This window comes from Gorilla gorilla, chromosome 11 (assembly GCF_029281585.2).
Source record: "Gorilla gorilla gorilla isolate KB3781 chromosome 11, NHGRI_mGorGor1-v2.1_pri, whole genome shotgun sequence".
Taxonomy (NCBI): Eukaryota; Metazoa; Chordata; class Mammalia; order Primates; family Hominidae; genus Gorilla; species Gorilla gorilla.
This window is the reverse complement of record NC_073235.2, coordinates 22,858,554-22,880,617: the sequence shown is the minus strand read 5'-3', so window position 1 is coordinate 22,880,617 and position 22,064 is coordinate 22,858,554. Positions and strand designations below refer to the sequence as shown.

Genomic DNA, 22,064 nt, shown 5'->3' with positions numbered 1-22,064 from the left:
CTTCCAGGTGTTTTGTAGTGATAAGTGCCAGGTAGTGGGTGTGAGTAGCCAAAGCTCATATGGGGCTTCATAGTGAAAAACCCACTAACAGCAGCACGGCTGGCCCCAAACGTGTCCATTGTTAATGAGATGAACTCAGCTGTCTAGTGTTGGAAAAATTTCCCTTTACCATTCCACAGAGCAGAGCTGACACATGGATTCATGCACACTCCCTGAAGTGAGCCCTGTTCATGGGACAGTGTAGCCCTGGGCTGAAGGTGAAGCCGAGCGTCTTCTGGAGCCACAGTCTCTTCCCAGAGCCCCAGGAGAGCCTGAGTGAGGGCCCCAAAGTGACCCCAAGCAGTTTATATGGCCTCTGAGCCCAGCACTGGGCCTGTCTGCTACACAGCTCAGGTGGCCTCTCTGTGGGCCTCCTGTCCGTTTCCCACGCTCCCTCACTTGTACAGACTTCTTCACCCCCTTCATGCCCATAACTAGAAGCAGCTTTCCAGATGATCCATATGCTGTTTCCATGGGCCTGTCTTGCTTCACTCACAAGGGCTGGGATGACTGAAGCTGTGGGCTGGTAGTCTTCACCTTTTTGTTGTATGAAGTTAGAGCTGAGTTATTTTGAGTAACAGAACATAATGCAAAAAGGAATCTGGATGGAATGACTAGCCCAGTCAGGGCTGGCAGTAGGCAAAAAGTATTCGAGTTCTGTTGTACTTTGTAAGAAAATCCATGTGCGTATAGCCTGGTGCCTGTCTTTATCTGTCATTTATATAATGTGTACTCTGTGCCATTGGTAGTAGTAAGCATCCTTTACTGACTATATCTTGAGTACTGCTCACCATTTATCTCTGTGACGTCCCTGTTTTACAGATGAGGACATGGAGTTTTAGCATTTGGGACTAGCATGACTGGGACCTGCTCCCTGAGCCCAAGGCCGAGGCTCTTTCCACCAGGCCTTCTGCTGTCCTCTTTCTTGCTCACTGAGTTTTGCATTTTGCTTCCATCTTTATTACAAAAGGGTCTTGTGGCCCTCCAGAGGTCAGAGGCTGCTCCTTTGACCATGAGATGGCCATTTCATGTACCTCCCGAAAAATGGAAGGCAAAGGGGTCATCGTGAGCACAGAGTCCTAGAAAAGCAACTTTCCAGAAGAGACTCCTCAGGAAAACCCTTTCAGGGGCTTCTCTCTGTGCCTTCCCAACTGCCTCAACTGCCTGGCAGGTGGGCCTCTTCCAGGAAGTGCCAGCATTGAAGTCACTCTGATTTCCTCCAGGCTTCTTTGCAGATGCTCCAGTTGTAGGTGTCCCACAAGCCATTGGGAAGCATTTCTGTATTCAGGTCCTAGTCTTCTAGGGCGGAGGTTCTCCAATTTTAGTGTGTCTAGAAATCACCTGGTGCTTACCAACACAGCACCCCCTCCTCCAGTTGGGGCCCACCTCTGAGTGAGCAGGTCTGGGTGGGCCTGAGAAGTTGCATTTCTAACAGGTTCCCAGCAGTGCTGCTGGGGCTGATAGGGGGCTGCACTTGGAGTACCACTTTTCTTTTCTTTTCTTTTTTTTTTTTTTTTTTGAGACAGAGTCTCGCACTGTCACCCAGGCTGGAGTGCAGTGGCGCGATCTTGGCTCACTGCAAGCTCCGCCTCCCAGGTTTACGCCATTCTCCTGCCTCAGCCTCCCGAGTAGCTGGGACTACAGGTGCCCACCAACACGTCCGGCTAATTTTTTGTATTTTTAGTAGAGATGGGTTCTCACCGTGGTAGCCAGGATGGTCTCGATCTCCTGACCTCGTGATCCGCCCACCTCGGCCTCCCAAAGTTCTGGGATTACAGGTGTGAGCCACCGCGCCCGGCCGAGTACCACTTTTCCAAGGTTTTTCCCAGAATCCCCTAGACCTGCCTTTCCGTGGCCCACACTCCCCTTTAAAATCACCCTGCAGACCACTCTGTGTTTAACAGTTGAGCCAGGCGAAGCAATGGCTGCCATCTGACATTGAGGTCATTGTCCTTTGGCCTCTGAAATCAAAAGTGATGTTTGGTCTTTCGCTTCATGTGGCATGTGGAGCTCACTCTTTGGGGGAACTGGGTGTTTCAGGTGGTGAGAGCGGCTGAGGAGGCTGCGTCCACACTGGCCAGTTCCATCCACCCGGAGCAGTGCATCAAGGTGCTCTGCCCCATCATCCAGACGGCCGACTACCCCATCAACCTTGCTGCCATCAAGATGCAGACCAAAGTCGTCGAGAGGATCGCAAAGGAGTCATTGCTGCAGCTCCTCGTCGACATCATCCCAGGCTTGCTGCAGGTAGGCCCTCGTGTTGGTGGGGGCTGCCCCCGGCCTGTGTGGGGCTGCCTAACTTGAAGTAATGTAAGGGCTTTGTGCTCCTCCTTCACTGGCAGGGACGGGTAGGAAAAACCAGGCAGGACCTGTGAGGCCATGTGGCAGGGACACTTCACAGCCTCCTCTGTCGGCTTCCAGCTCACCCCCTCTCCTGAATGCACTAAGAATGCTTTCCTGGCAGCTCACAGAATGAACTTTCTGTTTACTATAAACATACTTTGATCATTTTTTTGTCCATTCTTTCAACAAACCCTTATTGCACACCTGCTGTAGCCCCAGCCCTGGGCGAGGTGGACCATGGAGTGTAAATCAAACAATGGTCCTTGGTCTCATGCAGCACACAAATACTTACTGAAACTCTTCTAAGCATGAGACAGTAAGTGAGACAGACTGGCATAAAGCAGCTGCGTTCCACTGTGTGGACTGCCTCAGAGGATTTTCAGCCTACTCTGCAGCCACACAGACAATGACAGGTGTCACCATGGGCTACATGACAGTAGAGAAGGGGTTTCCAGGTTGGGGTTGGGGAGAGAGGGTTCATAGAAGAGGTGGTTTCAAGTTGGCCCTTGACGAGGGAGTTTCACTGGGGAAAGGTAGAGAGGAGTTAGCATCACATTTAATCAATGCTGCTGTTTGCTGGGCACTTGGCTTGGGGACTAAACACTTAATTGTTGAGGACTAGATTATTCCAAACAAAGGGAAAGGCACAGAGACTGAAGAGTCCCAGGCTGTTTGGAGAACAGCAGCAGGTAGCCCCAGCTGGGTGTGGGCCAGGATGAGGCCGACAGATAGATGGAGGCCCAGCTGCAAAGGGACACGGACATCAGGCTGTGGGACCAGACGTTCCCCAGCAATCACTGGAGGGTAGAGGGGTTTTGCTCACAAGAGCAAGTGATGATGTTCTCATTTCTTTAAAGGCATTTTCACAAGGAAATTTGGTTTACCTTTGGGAGAAATGGGAATAAAGCAAGTTCTCTTTCCCTTTCATTTCCTTTTCTCATTCTCTCTCCTCTACAATGTTTCTTGGGTGGCAGCTTGTTACACGGTGATACCTGTGCAGACGCAGAGACCAGTCTGGGACTCTCCACCCTCCTGCTTCTGCACCCCAGAAACCAAGTTTCTCTTGATGCTAAGTTGTGACCACTTTGGGGTGAAAGCTGTCTGGATTCCATTGCGGGGCTGAGGTCTATCCTGGTTGTTACTGACAAGTCCAAGGTTGAACTCTGAGGGCATTTGTGGAAACGTTGATGAGATGTTGGCTATGGAATGAATCTTTGATCTGGTTTCCTTTTCGTGTTCCCTTCTGGCTCTCTAGGGTTATGACAACACCGAAAGTAGTGTGCGTAAGGCCAGCGTGTTTTGCTTAGTGGCAATTTATTCCGTAATCGGAGAAGACCTGAAACCTCACCTTGCACAGCTCACAGGGAGCAAGGTATGTATAGTGTTACCTGGGCTGATACGCACACCTGGGCTCTGCCAGCTTGTCATAAATCCATTTGACTGCAGCTCTGGATTCCAGACAGGTTTTGTTCATTGTGTTTTAGCTGGGCCTTATTTCTCCAAGAGGATTTTTCTAAATATAAAAATGAACTATACAGTGAAATCAGTTTAAGGTAAGACTAACATTACACAACATAGTCTGCCTTAACTCCTGTTTATGAAATGCTGATTTTGAGCTGCTGGTTTATTTCCAAAAGAAAAACAACTTTAATTAGAAACCATCCGATTTTTCATGGAAACACTAAAGAAATTTACCTGCTTGCTTAGCAGTTGCTGAATCAGAGCTGAGTCCCTCATGGGCATCAGTAGTGGCAACAGCTGGCTCTCACCTTGAGCCTGCAGGGCAGCCCTACGGACTTTGCATGCATTGACTCATGTTTACGGCAACATCCCTGTGGGCATGGTCATCTCCCTTAACGTGCCCCAGGGCACAGACCTGACTCCAGGAGGCAGACTTCTTACTCACACTGCTGCCTCTAATGTTCCTTTAAGGGTATCTGGAATCAGGGGAAGAAAATGGACCAAATTGGATGTCACTGAAAATGAGAGTGGCTAGACTGCTTATTGGTTTTAATTAAAACAACAACAACAACAAACTCAAACGTGACATGCTAGGCTGGTGAGAGCAGATTAAAAACCCGGCCTTATGCTGTGGCAGGAGAGGCATGGTGAAGGGGTGAGGCCTTGGTTCCCAGAGAGGAGGCCAGCTGGGCCTGGGGCCTCAGGACCTGCCTGTGGAGAAAGCACATCTCTGTGGAGTTTAAAATCCCCACCTTTTTATACAAACCACTCTATCAGACGAAGCCAGTGGAAGACATGAAACCAGAAGCGCCTGCTCTTATGAGAGGAGGAATTGGCAAGTGGGGCCCATTTCATCATTTTCAGATTGAGCTGTTGCTTTGATACAGCTGGTGAGCATTAACAGCCAGAGCCTTGTTTCTCCAGAGTTCTGGGGAAGCAAAGCTCTGGCTAGGGTGTTCAGAGCAGGGTTTCTCCACCTTGGCTCTGTTGACACTCTGGGCCACCTTGTTGAGGTGGGCTGCCCTGTGTGTGGTAGGAAGTTTAAGCAGCATCTCTGACCACCACCGTCTATACCGACATGTGCCAATAGCACCCATCACTGCTGTCTCACACCTGGCCAGATGCCCTCTGGGGGGCAGAATCACCCCTGGTTGAGAACCGGTGGTCCAGAGGAGACACTGTCCTCTTTTTGTAAACAGGAATCAGCAGATAGGCTGGAAGAGGTGTATGAGGCAGGTGTGCAGTGCATGGTTTGGGGGTGACCTTATTCTGTTCTCCAGTTCCTTCTCCTCGCCCTACTGCTGCACAGGCTCCTCATCAGATCCCCTTCCTAATTATCCGAAAGATACAGAGCAAAAGTCCCCCCAGCTCTCCTACCTCCATCAGGGATTTGTAGGTGATTCCTGCTGACCAGGAGGACCTTCGATGATACAATTCACAAAGGGAATTACATTTATAAAATGGAAAATTCGTCCAAAAATAACATGAGTCACACCTTGGTTTTGTCTGGCACTTTTTACTTTTCCTGAGTAAGAGAGTTGTCCCATCAACTCATTTGACCCTTTGGATAAGGGACAGAAAATCCAGGTGTTTTCTCCTCCCCATTTGGCAATTGACCCGCTGCTGCCACTCTTGGTGAAGCTTTGGGTCCAGAACCCACATTCCTGACCGGGAGCCAGCGCCTTCCCTCCCCCAGTTACAACCTTAGTTCCTCAGGGGTTTGGAGAGACTGGCCTTCACATCTTTCTGCTTTCGTAGCCCAGTTCATCCAGCTATTAAGTTTTTTATTATTATTATTTTTATATGGAGCCTCGCTCTGTCACCCAGGCTGGAGTGCAGTGGCACAGACAACCTCTGTCTCCCAGGTTCAAGCGATTCTCCTGCCTCAGCCTCCCGAGTAGCTGGGATTACAGGCGTGCGCCACCACGCCTGGTTAAGTTTTTGTATTTTTAGTCGACACGGGGTTTTGCCTGGTTGGCCAGGCTGGTCTCGAACTCCTGACCTCAGGTGATCCTCTTGCCTTGGCTTCCCAAAGTGCTGGGATTGCAGGTGTGAGCCACCATGTCTGGCCTAAATTTTTTTTCATGTAATAGCTCTGGTATGTTCATATGAACTTTGTAGACTCAGGTACACATCTCCTAATACAAACTCCCTCCCTTCCTCAACCAGATGGTAGCTGGCAGGCAGAACCTGGTGCTAAGTCTGTCTCAATTTCCTTGACTAGAAACAAAGAGAATCAAGTCATGGCTCCCTGTGTTCCAGTGTTACAGGCCTATGGGAACACCCTCTCCTTTTGCTTAAATGAAGTTAATAAATGAAGGCTGGGCACGGCTCACACCTGTAATCCCAGCACTTTGGGAGGCCGAGGCAGGCGGATCATCTGAGGTCAGGAGTTCAAGACCAGCCTCACCAACATGGTGAAACCCCATCTCTACTAAAAATACAAAATTAGCTGGGTGTGGTGGCACATGTCTGTAATCCCAGCTACTCAGGAGGCTGAGGCAGGAGAATCGCTTGAACCTGGGAGGTGGAGGTTGCAGTGAGCCAAGAACGCACCACTGCACTCCAGCCTGGGTGACAGAGCGAACCTCTGTCTCAAAAAAAAGGTTTTTTTTAAGAAAAAAAATAAGTGATACCAGGAAGAGATACCTTCTGTACGAAGAGGTCTGATGAAGGGAAGGAACCTCTGTAGTACATTTGGAGAGATGCCGTGTTGCTAGGGCAGCAACACTAGCTTTGGGGTCAGCTTGCCTTCTGGTCTCTGTTCCCCACTTACGAGTTTTATGACCTTGAACAAGCATTCTTTTCTTTTTCCCCCCCTCCAATCTTTTTATTGTGGTATAATAAAATTTACCATTGTAACTTTTTTTTTTTTGAGATAGAGTCTCACTCTGTCACCCAGGCTGGAGTGCGGTGACGTGATCTTGGCTCACTGCAACCTCCGCCTCCCAGGTTCAAACGATTGTCCTGCTTCAGCCTCCTGAGTAGCTGGGATTATAGGTGCCTGCCACCATGCCCAGCTAGTTTTTGTATTTTTAGTTGAGACGGGGTTTCACCATGTTGGTCAGGCTGGTCTCGAACTCTTGACCTCAGGTGATCCACCCACCTCCCAAAATCCTGGGATTACAGGTGTGAGCCACCTCATCCGACCCATTGTAACTATTTTTAAGTGTGTGGTTCATATTGTTGTATAACCATCACTACCATCCATCTTCGAAACTTTTTTCATTTTGCAAAACTGAACCTTTGCACCCATTAAACAATAATTTCCTATTTCCTTCTTTCCCAACCCCTGGCATCCACCTTTCTACTTTCTGTCTCCATGAATTTGACTACCCCAGGTGTCTCATATAAGTGGAATTACATCGTATGTGTCCTTTGTGGCTGGCTTATTTCACTTAGCATAATGTCCTCAGGGCTTATCCATGTTGCAGCATTTGTCAGAATTTCCTTCCTTTTCAAGACTGAATGTCCATTGTGTGTAGATTGCATGGTTTGTTTATCTGCTCATCTGTTGATAGACCCTGGGTTGCTTCCACCTTCTGGCTCTTGTGAATAATGCTGCTATGAACACTGGTGCACCTGTTCACGTCCTTAATGTTTCAAGGAACCTCCCTGCTGTTTTCCACAGAGATTGCACCATTTTACGTTCTGACCAACAGTGCACAAGGGTTCTAATTTCCCCACATCCTCACCAACACTTGTTATTTTCTGTTTTTATTTTTCACTTTTCTAATTTATTTCTCATTATTTCTAATAGCCATCCTCTATGAGATGAGGATGGGTATCTCATTTGTTGAAAATAAATAACCTGATGGCGATTTCTTATCTGTTAAAAAGATGATCCTTTCCCTATTGAACGGTCTTGGCATGCTTGTTGAAAATTATTTGACTGGGCCAGGAGTGGGTGGCTCACGCCTGTAATTGTAGCACTTTGGCAGGGTCACTTGAGGCCAGAAGCTCCAAACCAGCCTGGGCAACAGCAAGACCATGTCTGTGCATACATAAATTAATTAATTAATTTTTGGTCACTCAGGCTGGAGTGCGGTGGCACAATCATGACTCACTGGCACCCTTGACCTCCTGGACTCAAGCCATCCTCCCATCTCAGCCCCTCCCCAAGTAGCTGGGATTACAGGCACACATAATCCCAGCTAATTTTTAAATTTTTTGTAGAGATAGGGTCTCGCTATGTTGCCAGTCTGGTCTTGAACTGGTTTCAAACGATTCTCCCACCTCAGCCTCCTACAGTGCTGAGATTATAGGCGTGACCATGCCCAGCCAATTTTCTCTATTTTTCTGTTCTCTATTTTGTTTATCTCTGCTCTAATCTTTATTGTTTTCTCCTGCTAGCTTTAGATGTAGTTCTTTTTTCTAGTTCCTTAAGATAAAAGTTTAGGTTGTTGATTAGAGAGCTTTCTTTTTTAATGTAAGCATTTATAACTCTAAATTTCCCTCTCCAGCGCTGCTTTTGCTGCATCCCCAAAAATTGTCTTTTCATTTTCATTTGTCTCAAGATGTTTTCTAAGGCTAGGGGTGGTGGCTCATGCTAGTAATCCCAGCACTTTGGGAGGCTGAGGCAGGAGGATCGCTTGAGCCCACGAGTTCAAGACCAGCCTGGTCAACATGGCAAAGCCCCATCATACAAAATACAAAAATTAGCTGGGCATGGTGGTGTGCACCTCTGGTCCCAGCTAGTCAGGAAGCTAAGGTGGGAGGATCACCTGATCCTGGAAGGTCAAGGCTGCAGTGAGCTGAGGTGGTGCCACTGCACTCCAGCCTGGGCCTCCGAGTGAGACCCTGTCTCAAAAAAAAAAAAAATTCTTTTTTTTTAATATGTCTTCTAGTTTACCTTATGATCTCTTCTTTACTCATTGGTTGTTTAAGAATATGTTAACTCAGTTTTTGTAAATTTATGATTTTTTTTAGTTTTCCTTCTATTATTGATTTATTTCATCCCATTATGGTTGGAGAAGATACTTTGGTATCTTTTTAAATCTATTTAAACTTAATTTGTGATTGAATATATGGTCTATCCTGGAGAATAGGATAAACCATATGTTAAATCACAAATTAAATTTCAATAATTTGAAACTTAATGTGTCCCTTGAGAAGAATGTGTGTTCTGTTGTTGAGTTTCATATACATCTGTTAGATCAAGTTGGTTTATCAGGTTAAGTCCTCTATTTGCTTGCTTATCATCTGTCTGGTTCTTTTATCCATTATTGAGAGTGGAGTATCGAAGTCTTATCTCCAGAAGCTTTTTTGATGTCAAGTCTGTTTTGTCTGATATTAGTATAGCCAGCCTTGCTCCCTTTGATTACTGTTTCATGGAATATCTTTTTATATCCTTTCATTTTCAATCCATTTATGTCTTTGGATCTAAAGTGAATTTCTTATAGACAGCATATAATTGGATCACATGTTTATCCATTCTGCCCATTTCTGTCTTTTGATTGAAGAGTTTAATCCATTTACATTTAAAGTACTGCCAGGCATGGTGTCACATGCCCGTAGTCCCAGCTACTCAAGAGGCTAAAGGTGTGAAGGTTAGAGGATTTTCCCTCTGACCTTGGCCCAGCCACTTCACCCCTGTGGAGCGGGGTTCTCACCCTGCTTTTTCCCTGGCTCTCATGGAGCCTTTGGGCTGCAGTCGTGCTTGAGATGAATGGCCCTGCCCCCGTATCCTTTCCTCCATGAGCGGCTGCGGCCCCCCCTAGCTGTGACACCTGGTGGTGGTTTTGTCATTGCCCACTGCTTTTCCCTCTCCTCTGGACTCTGACCTCCTCCCGCCCTCTGTGGCCCTAGCACCTGGCAGATGCATTGGATGGGCAGCAGGCACTCAGAACATGTTTTTATAATGAATTCCTCAACCAAGGGAACTAAGGGACTTGCTGTTTTCTTACTGTCACCTGGGATTCTTTTTGCTGTTTTCTACTTTCTGATTGCTTTTCTTCCTGCTAATTCAGTTTCATCTTCTCTTTTCAGATGAAGCTACTAAACTTATACATAAAGAGGGCCCAGACCACCAACAGCAACAGCAGCTCCTCCTCCGATGTCTCCACGCACAGCTAATGGCAGTACCTGTCTCTTGTGTAGACCTAGAAGCAATCGGTGGTGCCTCTCAGAGACCTTTCCCCACCCCCTTCATCGGCTGCCCAGTCAGTACAAGGAGGCCCACAAATATTTATTACAATCAGTATTTTGGTCCCTTCCAGCTTTTCTGTAGAATCTTACTGGTATTGAATGTAAAGGAAGCAAGGCCTGTATTGCAGTCTTCATACAAAACAAAAGGAATAAGAACAGAAAAGAGCCATACTGAAACATGTCTTGTACAGCCTGCTGAGATGGCGAAACCCTGTGTGTGGGGTGCAGTTTTTAAAAATCAGAGCGCTCTAGCCACTACTTGGTAGAAAGTAGCATTTTTTTTTCAGTTAATAACATATTTGGGGGTGGGGTGGGGTGTTACTTTGTGTTCTTCCTCCTTAGCCTATTTTCTTGTGCGTATGGTCTGTGTGGGGCCCCTTTCACAGCTGACGCCACGAAAGGTGATATATCTTTAAGTTGTGTTCTGAGACCTACTAAAAATGGGAATCAAGTCTTGGCAAGAACAGTCTGAAGATGGCCTTTTAACAAACGCTGGGAATTTTGCTTGTCATATCCAGACTGGAGGCCGACTGCCCTGGCTTTCAGCGTAGAATTGGGAGTGCACCCCGACAGTCTCCTTCCAGCCCTCCCTAATCGACTCCACCGACAAGGTCCCTACCCCAGAGCTTCCATGCAAAGGAATTCTTCAAGTTTAAATCTGGACACAAAAATAAGATAAATGTATGGCATCATTTAGGGATGCCTGAGATGGCAGTTCATGAAGCACAGAAGATAAAGAAGTCTTTCATCTTTACTGCTGAGATCCTTGGGAACACTGTTGTCATGGGGGTTCTGCCAAGACCCTCATCTCTGGGCTACACGGTGATTCAGATTGAGCACCAACTTCTTTCCTCCCCTCAAAGTTCTGCCTAAGCCGTTCAGTTCTAACATTGTCTCAATTAATCTGGTAAATGGCATCTTTACCATCTTAGTCCTGACTTCTCAGTTTAATGTGGGATTAAGAGCCAAGAAAAGCCTAGAGAGACTGGATATCACAATTTTTTTTTAATTTTATAAACTGAAGTAGTTCCTTGAATGTCTGTTGATGAAATAGTCACTGTTTAAGGAAAAAAGTAATTATGAGGTGTAGCAGATTGCAGAAAAACAGGATTAGAAACACACTTAAAAAGAACACACATTTAGAGTCTCTCTTCCTCCTCAACGAACCACTAGGCCCCCTTTTTAAAAACACCTTTAGAGCCTAATTACTCCAATAAAAGTAACTAGAGGTTTGGAGTCTGGTTAAATAAATTCTGAGTAAAATTCTTAAGCCAAATGGAAATTCTTAATGCAATCATGAGGACTTCTATTGTCTCTTACTGTTGTATTAGATCCTATAAATTGAACTGATTTTTCCATAAGGAAAATGCTTCTTTTGAGATTAATTCTAATAACGTATTTGCTATTCCAGTGCAGAGCCCACTGCAACTGCTAGGACTGAAAGCAGAGGCTGGGTGCCAGAGCACGTGATTCTTAACATCATTTCCACAGACCCCTCTGCCCTGACCCTCTGGATTGGATGCAGGAAGCTGGGAAAGACTGATGTTGATTTGGAAACATGCGCTGAAAATGAAGGCCCCATAGTGCATAGGAACAGTAAAGCCAGGGTGCTGACGTGTGTGTGTGTGTGTGTGTGTGTGTGTGTGTGTGGTGTGTGTGTTTGTGCGTGCACCCTACACACATGTGGTACCTCGCTGCTGCTGTTTAGGGAACTTGAGGGATGCATTTCAAGGGGTTGGGTATTACTGACTAGCTTTGGCTCAGAATATAGCAGGACCAGGTCTTTTGTTGATAAGTACTGTTTGTTTATTAATATGTCATTAATGGTATTTCTTTTTTACACTCTACAAGTGAATTAGGGAGTCTCTTGTTGACCCCTCTGTTGCAGGAATGTGTGTCAGGCTAGGTTATCCTTGAGTTTCTTTATTCCTAATGCAGTTAGAAAGACCTTTCTCCTTGAGCTCTTTGACTCCCAGAAGGTCCCCCAGTCCCCAGTGTACTTAGAAAGTATCTCGAACATTGCTGGACGTCCTCATAGTACTCACAAAGGGCTAGCCTTGAATGTCACTCGCCCAGTCTTCAGTCTCCTGACTTAGACAGAGATACAATCACATCACAGGTCTCTTGGCCTCAATCTGAAAACTGCTGCCGCCGCGCCGAGGAGACTCGCATGCCGCCACCACCTCACTGGGAGGGCGCCGAGCCCACCGTCGCCCCCTAGACCCTGACAGCTGCAGCTGCCTTGCCTTGCCGCCGCCTCCCTGCAGGGCCCCTGTTCCAATGAAAAACAGAACACGAAAGAGCAGAGCACCTAAGCCTGTCTCTGCCTCCCTGTCTACCTGACTGGCCAGGGCCCAAGACCCCTGCTGCTCCACTGCGGGGCTGGGCGGGCTGACTCCCTGCTTCCTCCAAGCTGCTGCCTCCCCTGCAGCCAGGGTCTGGGCAGGGTGCAGCCAGTCCTCGGGGCACGCAGCTTCCTTCAAGTACACTGTGTGTGCTTCCCGGACCTGCGGCGATGCCACGGGCCTGCCTTTTCTATGCGCCTCACTAGCTTACCACCCTGTGCAGGTAATGCAACTGACTTTGTCTCATCAGTCTTTTTCTTTCCCTGCCACCCTTTATTTATCAAGCATAATGTTACACTTTAAAGGACAGCAAATAAGAACTTTGTAGAATCCCACCAGGACTTTGCTAACAATAATGTTTGGAAATAAAGAAATGCTCTGAAAAAATATCAGCCACCAAAATAGTTTTGTTGGCACTGTGTTCACACGCATGGTCCCCACACCCCCAAGTTGGGTGGGTTTTTTTTGTTTTTTTGGGCTTTTTTGGGGGGGCTTTTTCATGTTACATCCATATCTGTATTTATATCTGATTTGTTTCACTTTCAAGTGTATCATGGCAAATGTACAGATTTTTTTTGTTAATAATGTGCTAGGATTTGCTAAAAAAGAAAACAAAAAAAAAAACCCTTTTGAGTTTGCCCTAGAATAAATGAGACTTAATTCAATGTTCTGCTTGATGATGTCTTTACCACCACCATGCCCTGCAGATAGCTGATCCCCTCCCCATGTGATCAGAACACAGCCATTTCGATAAAGGATTCAGGAGGAATCATATATCAGAAGAGCTCTTTCCCCTCGTGACATCAAGAGGTCAACCCATGTAATCCTAGCATTCTGGGAGGCCGAGGCGGGCGGATTACTTGAGCTCAGGAGTTTAAGACCAGCCTGGGCGACATGGCAAAACCCCGTCTCTACTAAAAATACAAAAATTAGCTGGGTGTGGTGGTGTGCCTGTAATTCCAGCTACCCAGCAAGCTGAGGTGGGAGAATCGCTTGAGCCCAGGAGGCAGAGGCTACAATGAGCCGAGATCATGCCACTGCACTCCAGCCTGGGTGACAGAGTGATACTCCATCTGAAAAATATATATATTAATATACATTTTTTAAAAAAGGTCAATCTGGGGAAATATCACATCTGATGGAGTCGCCTGGGAGCTGGTTGCTGTGCCGTGTGTGCAGTGACAAGGTGGGAGGTGAGACGCATGGGCTAGAATCCCACCCACGCTCCTGGAGGCCATGTGAGCAGGGGCCTCCCTCATCGGCTCCATTTCCTCAACTGATCAGTGAGAACAGTAGCTCCCCGGAAAGGTAGAAGCAGGAGAAAGCCTCAGCCTCGAATCCTGAGATGAGCTGGAGAGCCACTGAGAGCAGCCGGGCTCCCCTGCATGCCTGCGGTTCTTCTCTGCTGGTCACTGGGGACTGGAGCAGGCTAGGCAGGGCAAGAGCAGAGCCTCTGGGAGCAAATGCACATCACAGGCTCCACAGCCGCTGCTTTGAAGCCCTTTTTCCCTTCAAGTCTTAAAATTGTGGCAAAATACACGTAACACGAGATTTACCATCTTAACCATTTGTAAGTGTGCTGTTGAGTGGTGGTAAATATATTCAGGTCGTTGTGTAACCATCACCATCATGGTGTTCTGGAATCCCTCTCTAGGGCTCTCAACTAGTAAAACAAACCCTGTCCCCATTAAGCATAACTTCCCCATTCCTGCCTCCCGCAAGCCCCCTGGCAACCAGCATTCTACTTTCCCTCTCTCTGAATTTGACTATTCCGGGCATCTCGCATAAGTGGATCATACAGTATTCGGCTTTCTGTGACTGGCTTATTTTGCTTAATATGTCAAGGTTCATCCATGTATGTATCAGAATTTCTTTTTTAAATTTATAAACATGTTCACCTGCATCTTTTCACATTTTTAATTTCTTTCCTAAGGCTGAATAATATTCTATTGTATGGATAGACCACATTTTGAAGCTTTACTTTTTACTAAAAAGTTGTTTTCCATCATGTTCCATGATACGTCCCGAGTGCCACTATCCAGTGACTCTGTGCCCCTTTCTCCTGTGGCCCACCACCTTGTACCCCGCCTGAGATGCCACAGGATGCTCTGGATCACAGATACTTGGATTGGAATCTCAGCTCCAACCCTGCCCCCCGTGGGCAGATCACTTTCTGCCTCAGTCTTTTCATTTATGAATTGGGTTAAGAACTGCCTGGCTGTGTTCAAAACTATAGAAAAAAATTAAAAAATAACTGCCTAGCAGAGGTGCCGTGAGAGTTCATGGAGATGATGTAAGTGAAGCAGCTGGCCCGAAATAAATGCTCCCGATGGTCGCCTGCCCTGCCTCCTACTGTGGACCCGGAAATGCACAAGAGGGTGATGTCACCCCCTCTTCCCCCCACCACAGGCACACCTGCATGTGCAGTCAGAGACCATTATTCATTAGCAAAAGAAAAACCCTGGGCGGTGGGACCAGGTTCAGACACAGCAGCCTGTTCAGCTTTCTATATGTGGTTCTCCAACCCTGGTGCCATTGCCCTACCTTACCAAGGGCTGCCAGGAAGTCCTTGCCATTTTTCAGAGGGTCACAGGCCACCAGTGAAGGGTGGGGTACTGAGGCTGTTAGCATTCTTGGCTGATGAACTTCGCACTTTGCAAGATTCTGGTCTGTAGCATCTTGCTGTAGGACACGTCCTGAAATACTATCGACGGACGCACTGTTGTGTTCGGTTTCCAAATGAGGAAACAGGCACAGGAGGAGCCACGGCTAAATAGTGACTGATGGAGTTGTGCCAGGCCCCGCTATGCTTTTGGTCCGGCAGTGCTCCCCTCCCCTCATCAGGCCTCGCACCCTTCCATCTCCCCCTGGAGTTACGAGGACTCAGAGTGCACATCAGAACCCCTCGGGGCTTGTGAAGCAGATCACTGCCTGCCTGCGTTGCTGACCAGTAGGTCTGGGGCAGCCTGAAAACCTGCGTCTCTGCGGAGTACCCAGGCAGTGCCGCCGCTACAGGGCTGGGGACCCCACTTGGGATTGTCGAGCATTTTGCTTAAAATGTGACAGGTGGTTTGACCCCAAGGCTGGGGACAATCCTGCAGGCTGTGGCTGAAAACAAGGTATGGCCTCGGGAATGTCAGGCCATCCCTGTCATTACAGGTAACTATGGTGACCAGCTAACTCAGCACGGGAGGACGAGAACTTTTGAAAGTGAAATGGGATGCTGTTAGCAGAGAAGACCATGATGGCCTAAGCCGCCTGGGCCAGAGCTCCCTCCTCAGGGGACAGCTCTTCCCCCGCAGGCTCAGCCCACCTCCTCCAGTATTTATTAACTCACTTCAGTGGCTCCAGGCAGGAACGGACAAAGGTCATGTGAATGGGTATCTCATCCCAGCTATGTATTTAAAAGACATTAAAATGCTTCGTGCCATGCCCTCCTCAGCTGCAGGTGCCCGGCCTCCAGGTGGACTTGCCGGGCCCTGGAGCTCCTGGAGACACAGTGTTCCTGGGTCACTTCCCGGCAGTTCCGGGATGCCCTGCCTCCCCCTGTGCCCTGCCAAGTGCCTGGGAACAGTCTGGGTGGGGTGGGCAGTATGGCCTCCTACAGCGGTGGTTCAGGCTCTGCACCACCGTGGCCTCTGCTCCCCCACCGTGAGGACTTGGAAGGCTCCGGAGGTATGTCCAGGGCCAGCACTCCGGCCATGCCTCTCCTCTGGTCTTCTGCTTTCCTGTCTGCTGTCCTGCCATTTCCCCTGGACACTTGCTCATTCTTCAGTGGGAACAAGAGCTGGGACCTATGAGTGCTTACTACTGCCAAGCTGGCCGGGTGCCGTGGCTCATGCCTGTAATCCTAGCACTATGGGAGGCTGAGGCAGGAAGATCTATTGAACCTAGGAATTCAAGACCAGTGTGGGTAACAGAGGGAGACCCCCTTCTCTACAAAAAGTTTTAAAAATTAGCTGGGTGTAGTGGCAAATACCTGAAGTCCCAGCTACTCAGGAGGTGGAGGCGGGAGGATCGCTTGAGCCCAGGAGATCGAGGCTGCAGTGAACCTTGATTGCACCACCGCTCTCCAGCCTGGGTGACAGCCAGAGACCCTGTTTCAAAATGACAAAACAGAAACCACCTGCCAGACTCCATTCTGATGCTTTGCTGAGCTTTCTGATTTAATCCTCACAACAGCCCCATGAGTCAGTTCCTTTGATAATTCCCGTTTTGCACGTGGGAAACAGTGGCACAGAGACTCTGAGTAACTCACTTGGGGTCACAGGTCTCTCTCGTGAGAGAACTGGGATTCAAACCCAGGAAGTCTAGCTCTAGACTGAACCGGAGTCTTTTGCTTTGTAACTCTGTCCCTTCCCTGAGCCTCTGTTCCATTTTCCATCCACCGGACTCTTGTTAGCAAGTTCAGGTGGGCCGTGGTCACAGGCAGGCCCGCCCAGCTGTTTGACACCAAGCTCGTGGTAAACATTTCCACAGTACTCCCGGGCAACTGCTCACTGGGCCTGGTGGGGGAAAGGCCCGCCTGGGTGCTGGAATCTGGGGCTTGAATCCAATCCTGAGTGTTTTGAAGCCTGTGACTTAATAGCCAGATGACTCCACCTTACGAAGACCTCAGTTTCTTCCTCTGTAAAATCCTAGGAGATGGGAATTGGGGAGGCAGGGCTGGGGTGTGTGTGTGAGGGTGTGAGGATTAGCACACTGTTAAAGTCTCTGACACCCTTCCGGAAGCCTCAGCAAATGTCAGCCATCATAATTCCTGTATTATTACTATCATGGAGGTCCCCGCCCCCGTGTCTGACACATGACGCTCAACAAAGTTCTGGACAAATGAACGACCGATGTAAAGTCTCTGCCCTATCACCCCCCAGTCCACGCGAAAGATTCACACGACAACCGTGGGCTTCCAGGCGGCTTTCCCACCTGGGGGGATGATGGGGCTGGGGACAGGACGGGGCCAGCATCCCCTCCCGTTCACCCCTCACCCCCAACGCCTGCCAGGAGCCTCCTCCACGCTGTCCCTGGGCTCCTCAAACCTAGTGCTGCCAGGCCTGGCTTCCCGGCCCATCTCCCACTGCTCGCTGCTCTCTAGTCTGTGGACACTGATGCCAGGCTCTCCCCACCCTCCACTCCCCCTTCAGCCCACCCGCAACCAGCAGCCCCCCGCAGCCCCTGGCAACCAGCATCCCATGGAGAAGATGCCGCTGGGACCCTCTCCTACCCAGCCCTTCGCTCCCAACTCCCTGCATACTCCACCCCTTCTATCCTCTTCCCCAAAGCTGCATGGCTGCTGGGTTTTTCTTTTGTATTTGTATTTTTTTGTTTTTTATTTATTATTTATTTATTTATTTTTGAGACAGAGTCTTGCTCTGTTGCCCAGGCTGGAGTGCAGTGGTGCAATCCTGGCTCACTGCAATCTCCACCTCCCAGGTTTAAGCCATTCTCCTGCCTCAGCCTCCCAAGTAGCTGGGAGTACAGGCACCCGCCACCACGCCCGGCTAATTTTTTGTGTTTTTAGTAGAGATGGGGTTTCACCGTATTAGCCAGGATGGTCTCAATCTCCTGACCTCGTGATCTGCCTGCCCCAGCCTCCCAAGGTGCTGGGATCACAGGCGTGAGCCACCGCGCCAGGCTCTGTTTTTTTTATTTTTTAGAGACAGGGTCTCACTCTGTTGTCCAGGCTGGAGTGCAGTGGCGCCATCGCGGCTCACTGAAACCTCAGCCTCCTGGATTCGAGCATTCCTCCTGCCTCAGTGTCTTGAACTCCTGGCCTGAAGCGATGCTCCTGCCTCTGCCTCCCAGAGTGCTGGGATTACAGGCCCACGCTGTTAAAAAAAAAACGTTCCTCTGATGTATCATTATTTCATGTCAAACCTTGCAATGCCTACCTCCTACCCGTCACTGCCATACACACTCTCTGGGATAAAATTCCAAAATCTTGAACATGGCCTACAGGGCTCGCCACCTGGCCCCTGCCTTCTCCACCACCCCATCTTGTGCCGCTGTGCCCCAGGCACTGCCTCCTGGCCTCGGGGCCTTTGCATTGCTGTTGGCTGTGCCTGGCCCCCTGTCTACACACACACCTGCACACATGCACGCATGCACTCACCTGCTCAAGCACTCCTCTGGCTAACTTCACAGATCCTTCAGGTCCCAGCTTAAGTGCCAGGCCCCCTTCCTTTTTTGGAGAATATTCTAAATTAGACCTTTTGTTTTTCCTTCCTAAACTTGTTACGCATTTTGTATCTATTTGTGCAATTATTTGTCATCTTAGTCATCTCTGTGGCTAAGAACTGGGCCTGTGTCCTTTACCTCTGTATTCCTAACACTTAGCCTGGCCCATGGTTGGTGCGGGATGGATGGATGGACAGATGGATGGATGGATGGATGAATGAATGAATGACCAGTTTGTGGTTCCCCAACTAGGATGTGGTCTCAAGGGCGTGACTTGAGGCTTACAGTGTTTTCTACTTAGCTGGGAGCCCTGCCATGGTACTTGAGAACACAGTGGCTGCTACTAAACTGCCTGGGTTCAAATCCTAACTCTTGTGTGGCCGTGGCAAGTTACTTCACTCTTCATGCCTCAGTTTCTTCTTCTGCATGAAAAAAGTGCCAATGGCAGCAGTATCTACCTCATGGGATATTTGTAAATCACTGAAATAAAAGAGCACACAGCCAGGCATGGTGGCTGACACTTGTAATCCCAGCACTTTTGGAGGCCGAGGTGGGCAGATCATTTGAGGCCAGGAGTTCGAGAACAGCTTGGCCAACATGGTGAAACCCCATCTCTACTAAAAATAAAAAAGATTAGCCGGGCGTGGTGGCACACGCCTGTAATCCCAGCTACTCAGGAGGCTGAGGCACAAGAATCTCTGTAACCCGAGAGGTGGAGGTTGCTGTGAGCCGAGATTGCACCATTGCACTCCAGCCTGGGTGACAGAGCAAGATTCCATCTCAAAAAAAAAAAAAAAGAGCAAATATGGCTAGGCACAGTGGCTCATGCCTGTAATGCTAGCACTTTGGGAGGCTGAGGTGGGAGGATCACTTGATCCCAGGAATTTGAGACCAACCTGGGCAACATAGCAGGACCCCCATCTCAAAAAATACAAAATAAAAATAAAAATAAATGAAATATAAGAGCACGCGGCCACGGCCTGCACATCCTGGCAGCCATTGTACTTTGTCGGGTGGGCAGTTGAGCCGGTTCAGTGGGGGAGCGTGCTTGGCCGTGGAGCCGGCCTGGGGTCTAACCTGGCTTCCCCATTTTTGTCTGCAAACTCAGAGAGTCTTTTGGCTTCTCTTAGCCCTAAAGTTACAAGCAGCGTGACCAATGTGGAAAACAGTCTGTAAAGGAGAAGATGTGCGTACCTTACAACGCACAGTTCTGCTTCTGGGGCATACCCTGGAGCAAGGGTGTGCAAAACAAGACACAGCACAAAGGCGCCCGGGGAGGAGAAGGGGTCAAGAAACTGGACTCCCCATGTGAGCGATACCATGAAGGGAAGAGGAAGGACCTGCAGCTGCGTTTATCACATGGGGAATCGGGAATGCCGTTTTGGGGGGAAAGAGAAAGTCACAGAAGAAAGCACAGAGCATCTTGCCTTTTTTTTTTTTTTTTTTTTTTGCTTTTTTGAGATGGAGTTTTCGCTCTTGTTGCCCAGGCTGGTGCAATGGTGCGATCTCGGCTCACCGCAACCTCTGACTCCTGGATTCAAGCTATTCTCCTGCCTCAGCCTCCGAAGTAGCTAGGATTACAGGCGCCCACCACCACGCCTGGCTAATTTTTTGTATTTAGTAGCGATGGGGTTTCACCATGTTGGTCAGGCTGGTCTTGAACTCCTGAGCTCAGGTGATCCGCCCACCTCAGCCTCCCAGAGTGCTGGGATTACAAGCGTGAGCCACCACGCCCAGCCGCATCTTGCCTTTTTTTAAGATCAAAATAACCAAAACAAAACCATGTATTTTCTTAGAGACACACGTGTGGTAAAACTCTACAAAATGAGTGGTTAGGAAACAAATTCGGGAGAGTAACTGCCTGTTCGGGAGAGACGGGACTGAGATCGGGGGAGCATGTCCTCAGTTTCAATGACCAGATGATGTTCTGCTTTGTAATTTGGGGGTGGGTTCACAGGTGTGCGTTTTATTGTTACAGCCCATAACTATCATTTATGTTCTATGTTTTCTTTCGCATTATCAAATGTTTCATAATTTAAAGACTAAAATTGTGTGAGAATCCCAAGTTATAAGGTGGTTATTTACGTGAGTCTCCATAATTTAGGTGAGTCTCCCATTGATTCTTTAGACAATCACAGACATGAAAACCCCCAAATGTAAAATTCCTGCAGAGAATTTACAGAGCCTTGAGAGTACCTCTGTGGACTCCCATCCAAGGAAAGCCACCCTGCGTGAGACTGCCCAGTGTCCTAACAGGCCTGTGTCTGAGGGGACGACTCCACATACAGGATACTGTCAGCTTTTGTGGGACACTTTCTGCACATGGTGGTGGGGAAGGGCTGGGCATTGCCCCTCTGGCCCGAGCATTAACGGGCTCTGTCTCCTTCGCCACCTGCTCCTCCTTGGCTCCTCTCTGCCTGGTTTTGCCTCCTAACAAAAGCCAAAGGGATTTGAAATGGTCTTGATGCTATCCAAATTAGCACTAACCACACAGGGTCCTGCTTTTCCAGCCAAGTCTGAGGTCCCATATTCTCTGTGAGACATTTTCCAAAAGTATAGGAAAGAGGACCCAAGAGAGACACACTCAGAGAGGCAGGTGCACATGGGGTGGTGGCTACTCTCGAAATGTCAGGTTGCAGTGGGGAGAGGTTGAGTCTGAGGGCCATCCCCCCATCATGCCTGCCTCTATGGTGGGACCCAGCTCCCTCTCCCTCAATGCTAGGGCTTCGTGTATGGCTAGGTTCTGCCAAGGAGATAGATGCACCTCACAAGATGAGAAGCAGCTTTTGTTGAGGATGGACACAGTGGTGGTGACATTTGGTTCTTGTGGGGCATCTCAGTTGCAGGTTCTAGCTTGTCCTCAGTCTCAAAGCTACCAAGCTGCAAGTGGCAGCCGCCAAGATTTGGAAAGGAATTTTCCCTGTCTCTTGTTGTTCCTGGTTGGGTGGCACCCAACCCTGGCACCCTGGCCCTCCCAATGATGATGTCCACTACCTAAATGTCTTAAGAAGTCCTATTCTGCTTAAACTAGCTGGAGGGGGGCTGGGCATGGTGGCTCACACCTGTAATCCCAGCACTTTGGGAGGTGGAGGCTGGCAGATCACTTGAACTCAGGGGTGTGAGACCAGCCTGGGCAACATGACAAAACCTCATCTCTACCAAAAAATAAAATAAAATAAAAAATTAACCAGGCATGGTGGCACATGCCTGTATGCCTATAGTCCTAGATACTCCGGGAAGCTGAGGTGTAAGGATCACCTGAGCCCACGAGGCGGAAGTTAAAATGAGCTGAGATTGCACCATCGCACTCCAGCCTGGGCGATAGGACGAGACCCTGTCTCTAAATACATATATAAACTAGCTGGAGGGGATGCCATCATCTGTAATAGGGAACTCTGAGCCATGGAGAGACAAGACCACTAAAGCATCCAACTGAAGAGAAAACATCTCAACAAATGATGGCTTAGCCTTTTGGTGGAAGACCATCCAGCCAGTTAAAAGTGTATGTCCTAGGCACAGGCAAAGATTTCACGAAGAAAACACCAAAAACATTTG

General features: G+C 48.6%; 1 protein-coding gene across 11 annotated transcripts in view; it reads left to right on the top strand.

Moving 5' to 3' along the window:
* CLASP1 (cytoplasmic linker associated protein 1) overlaps positions 1 to 13,000 on the top strand; it is a 302,429-nt gene extending 289,429 nt beyond the window's left edge. For all 11 annotated transcript variants that reach the window (XM_055380544.2, XM_055380547.2, XM_055380541.2 and 8 more), the window contains 3 exons: positions 2,080 to 2,286; positions 3,638 to 3,754; positions 9,832 to 13,000. In XM_055380544.2, coding sequence (XP_055236519.1) covers positions 2,080 to 2,286; positions 3,638 to 3,754; positions 9,832 to 9,918 — 411 coding nt within the window. In that variant the 3' untranslated portion in view covers positions 9,919 to 13,000. The remainder of the gene's footprint in view (positions 1 to 2,079; positions 2,287 to 3,637; positions 3,755 to 9,831) is intronic.
* Positions 13,001 to 22,064: the final 9,064 nt, after the last annotated feature.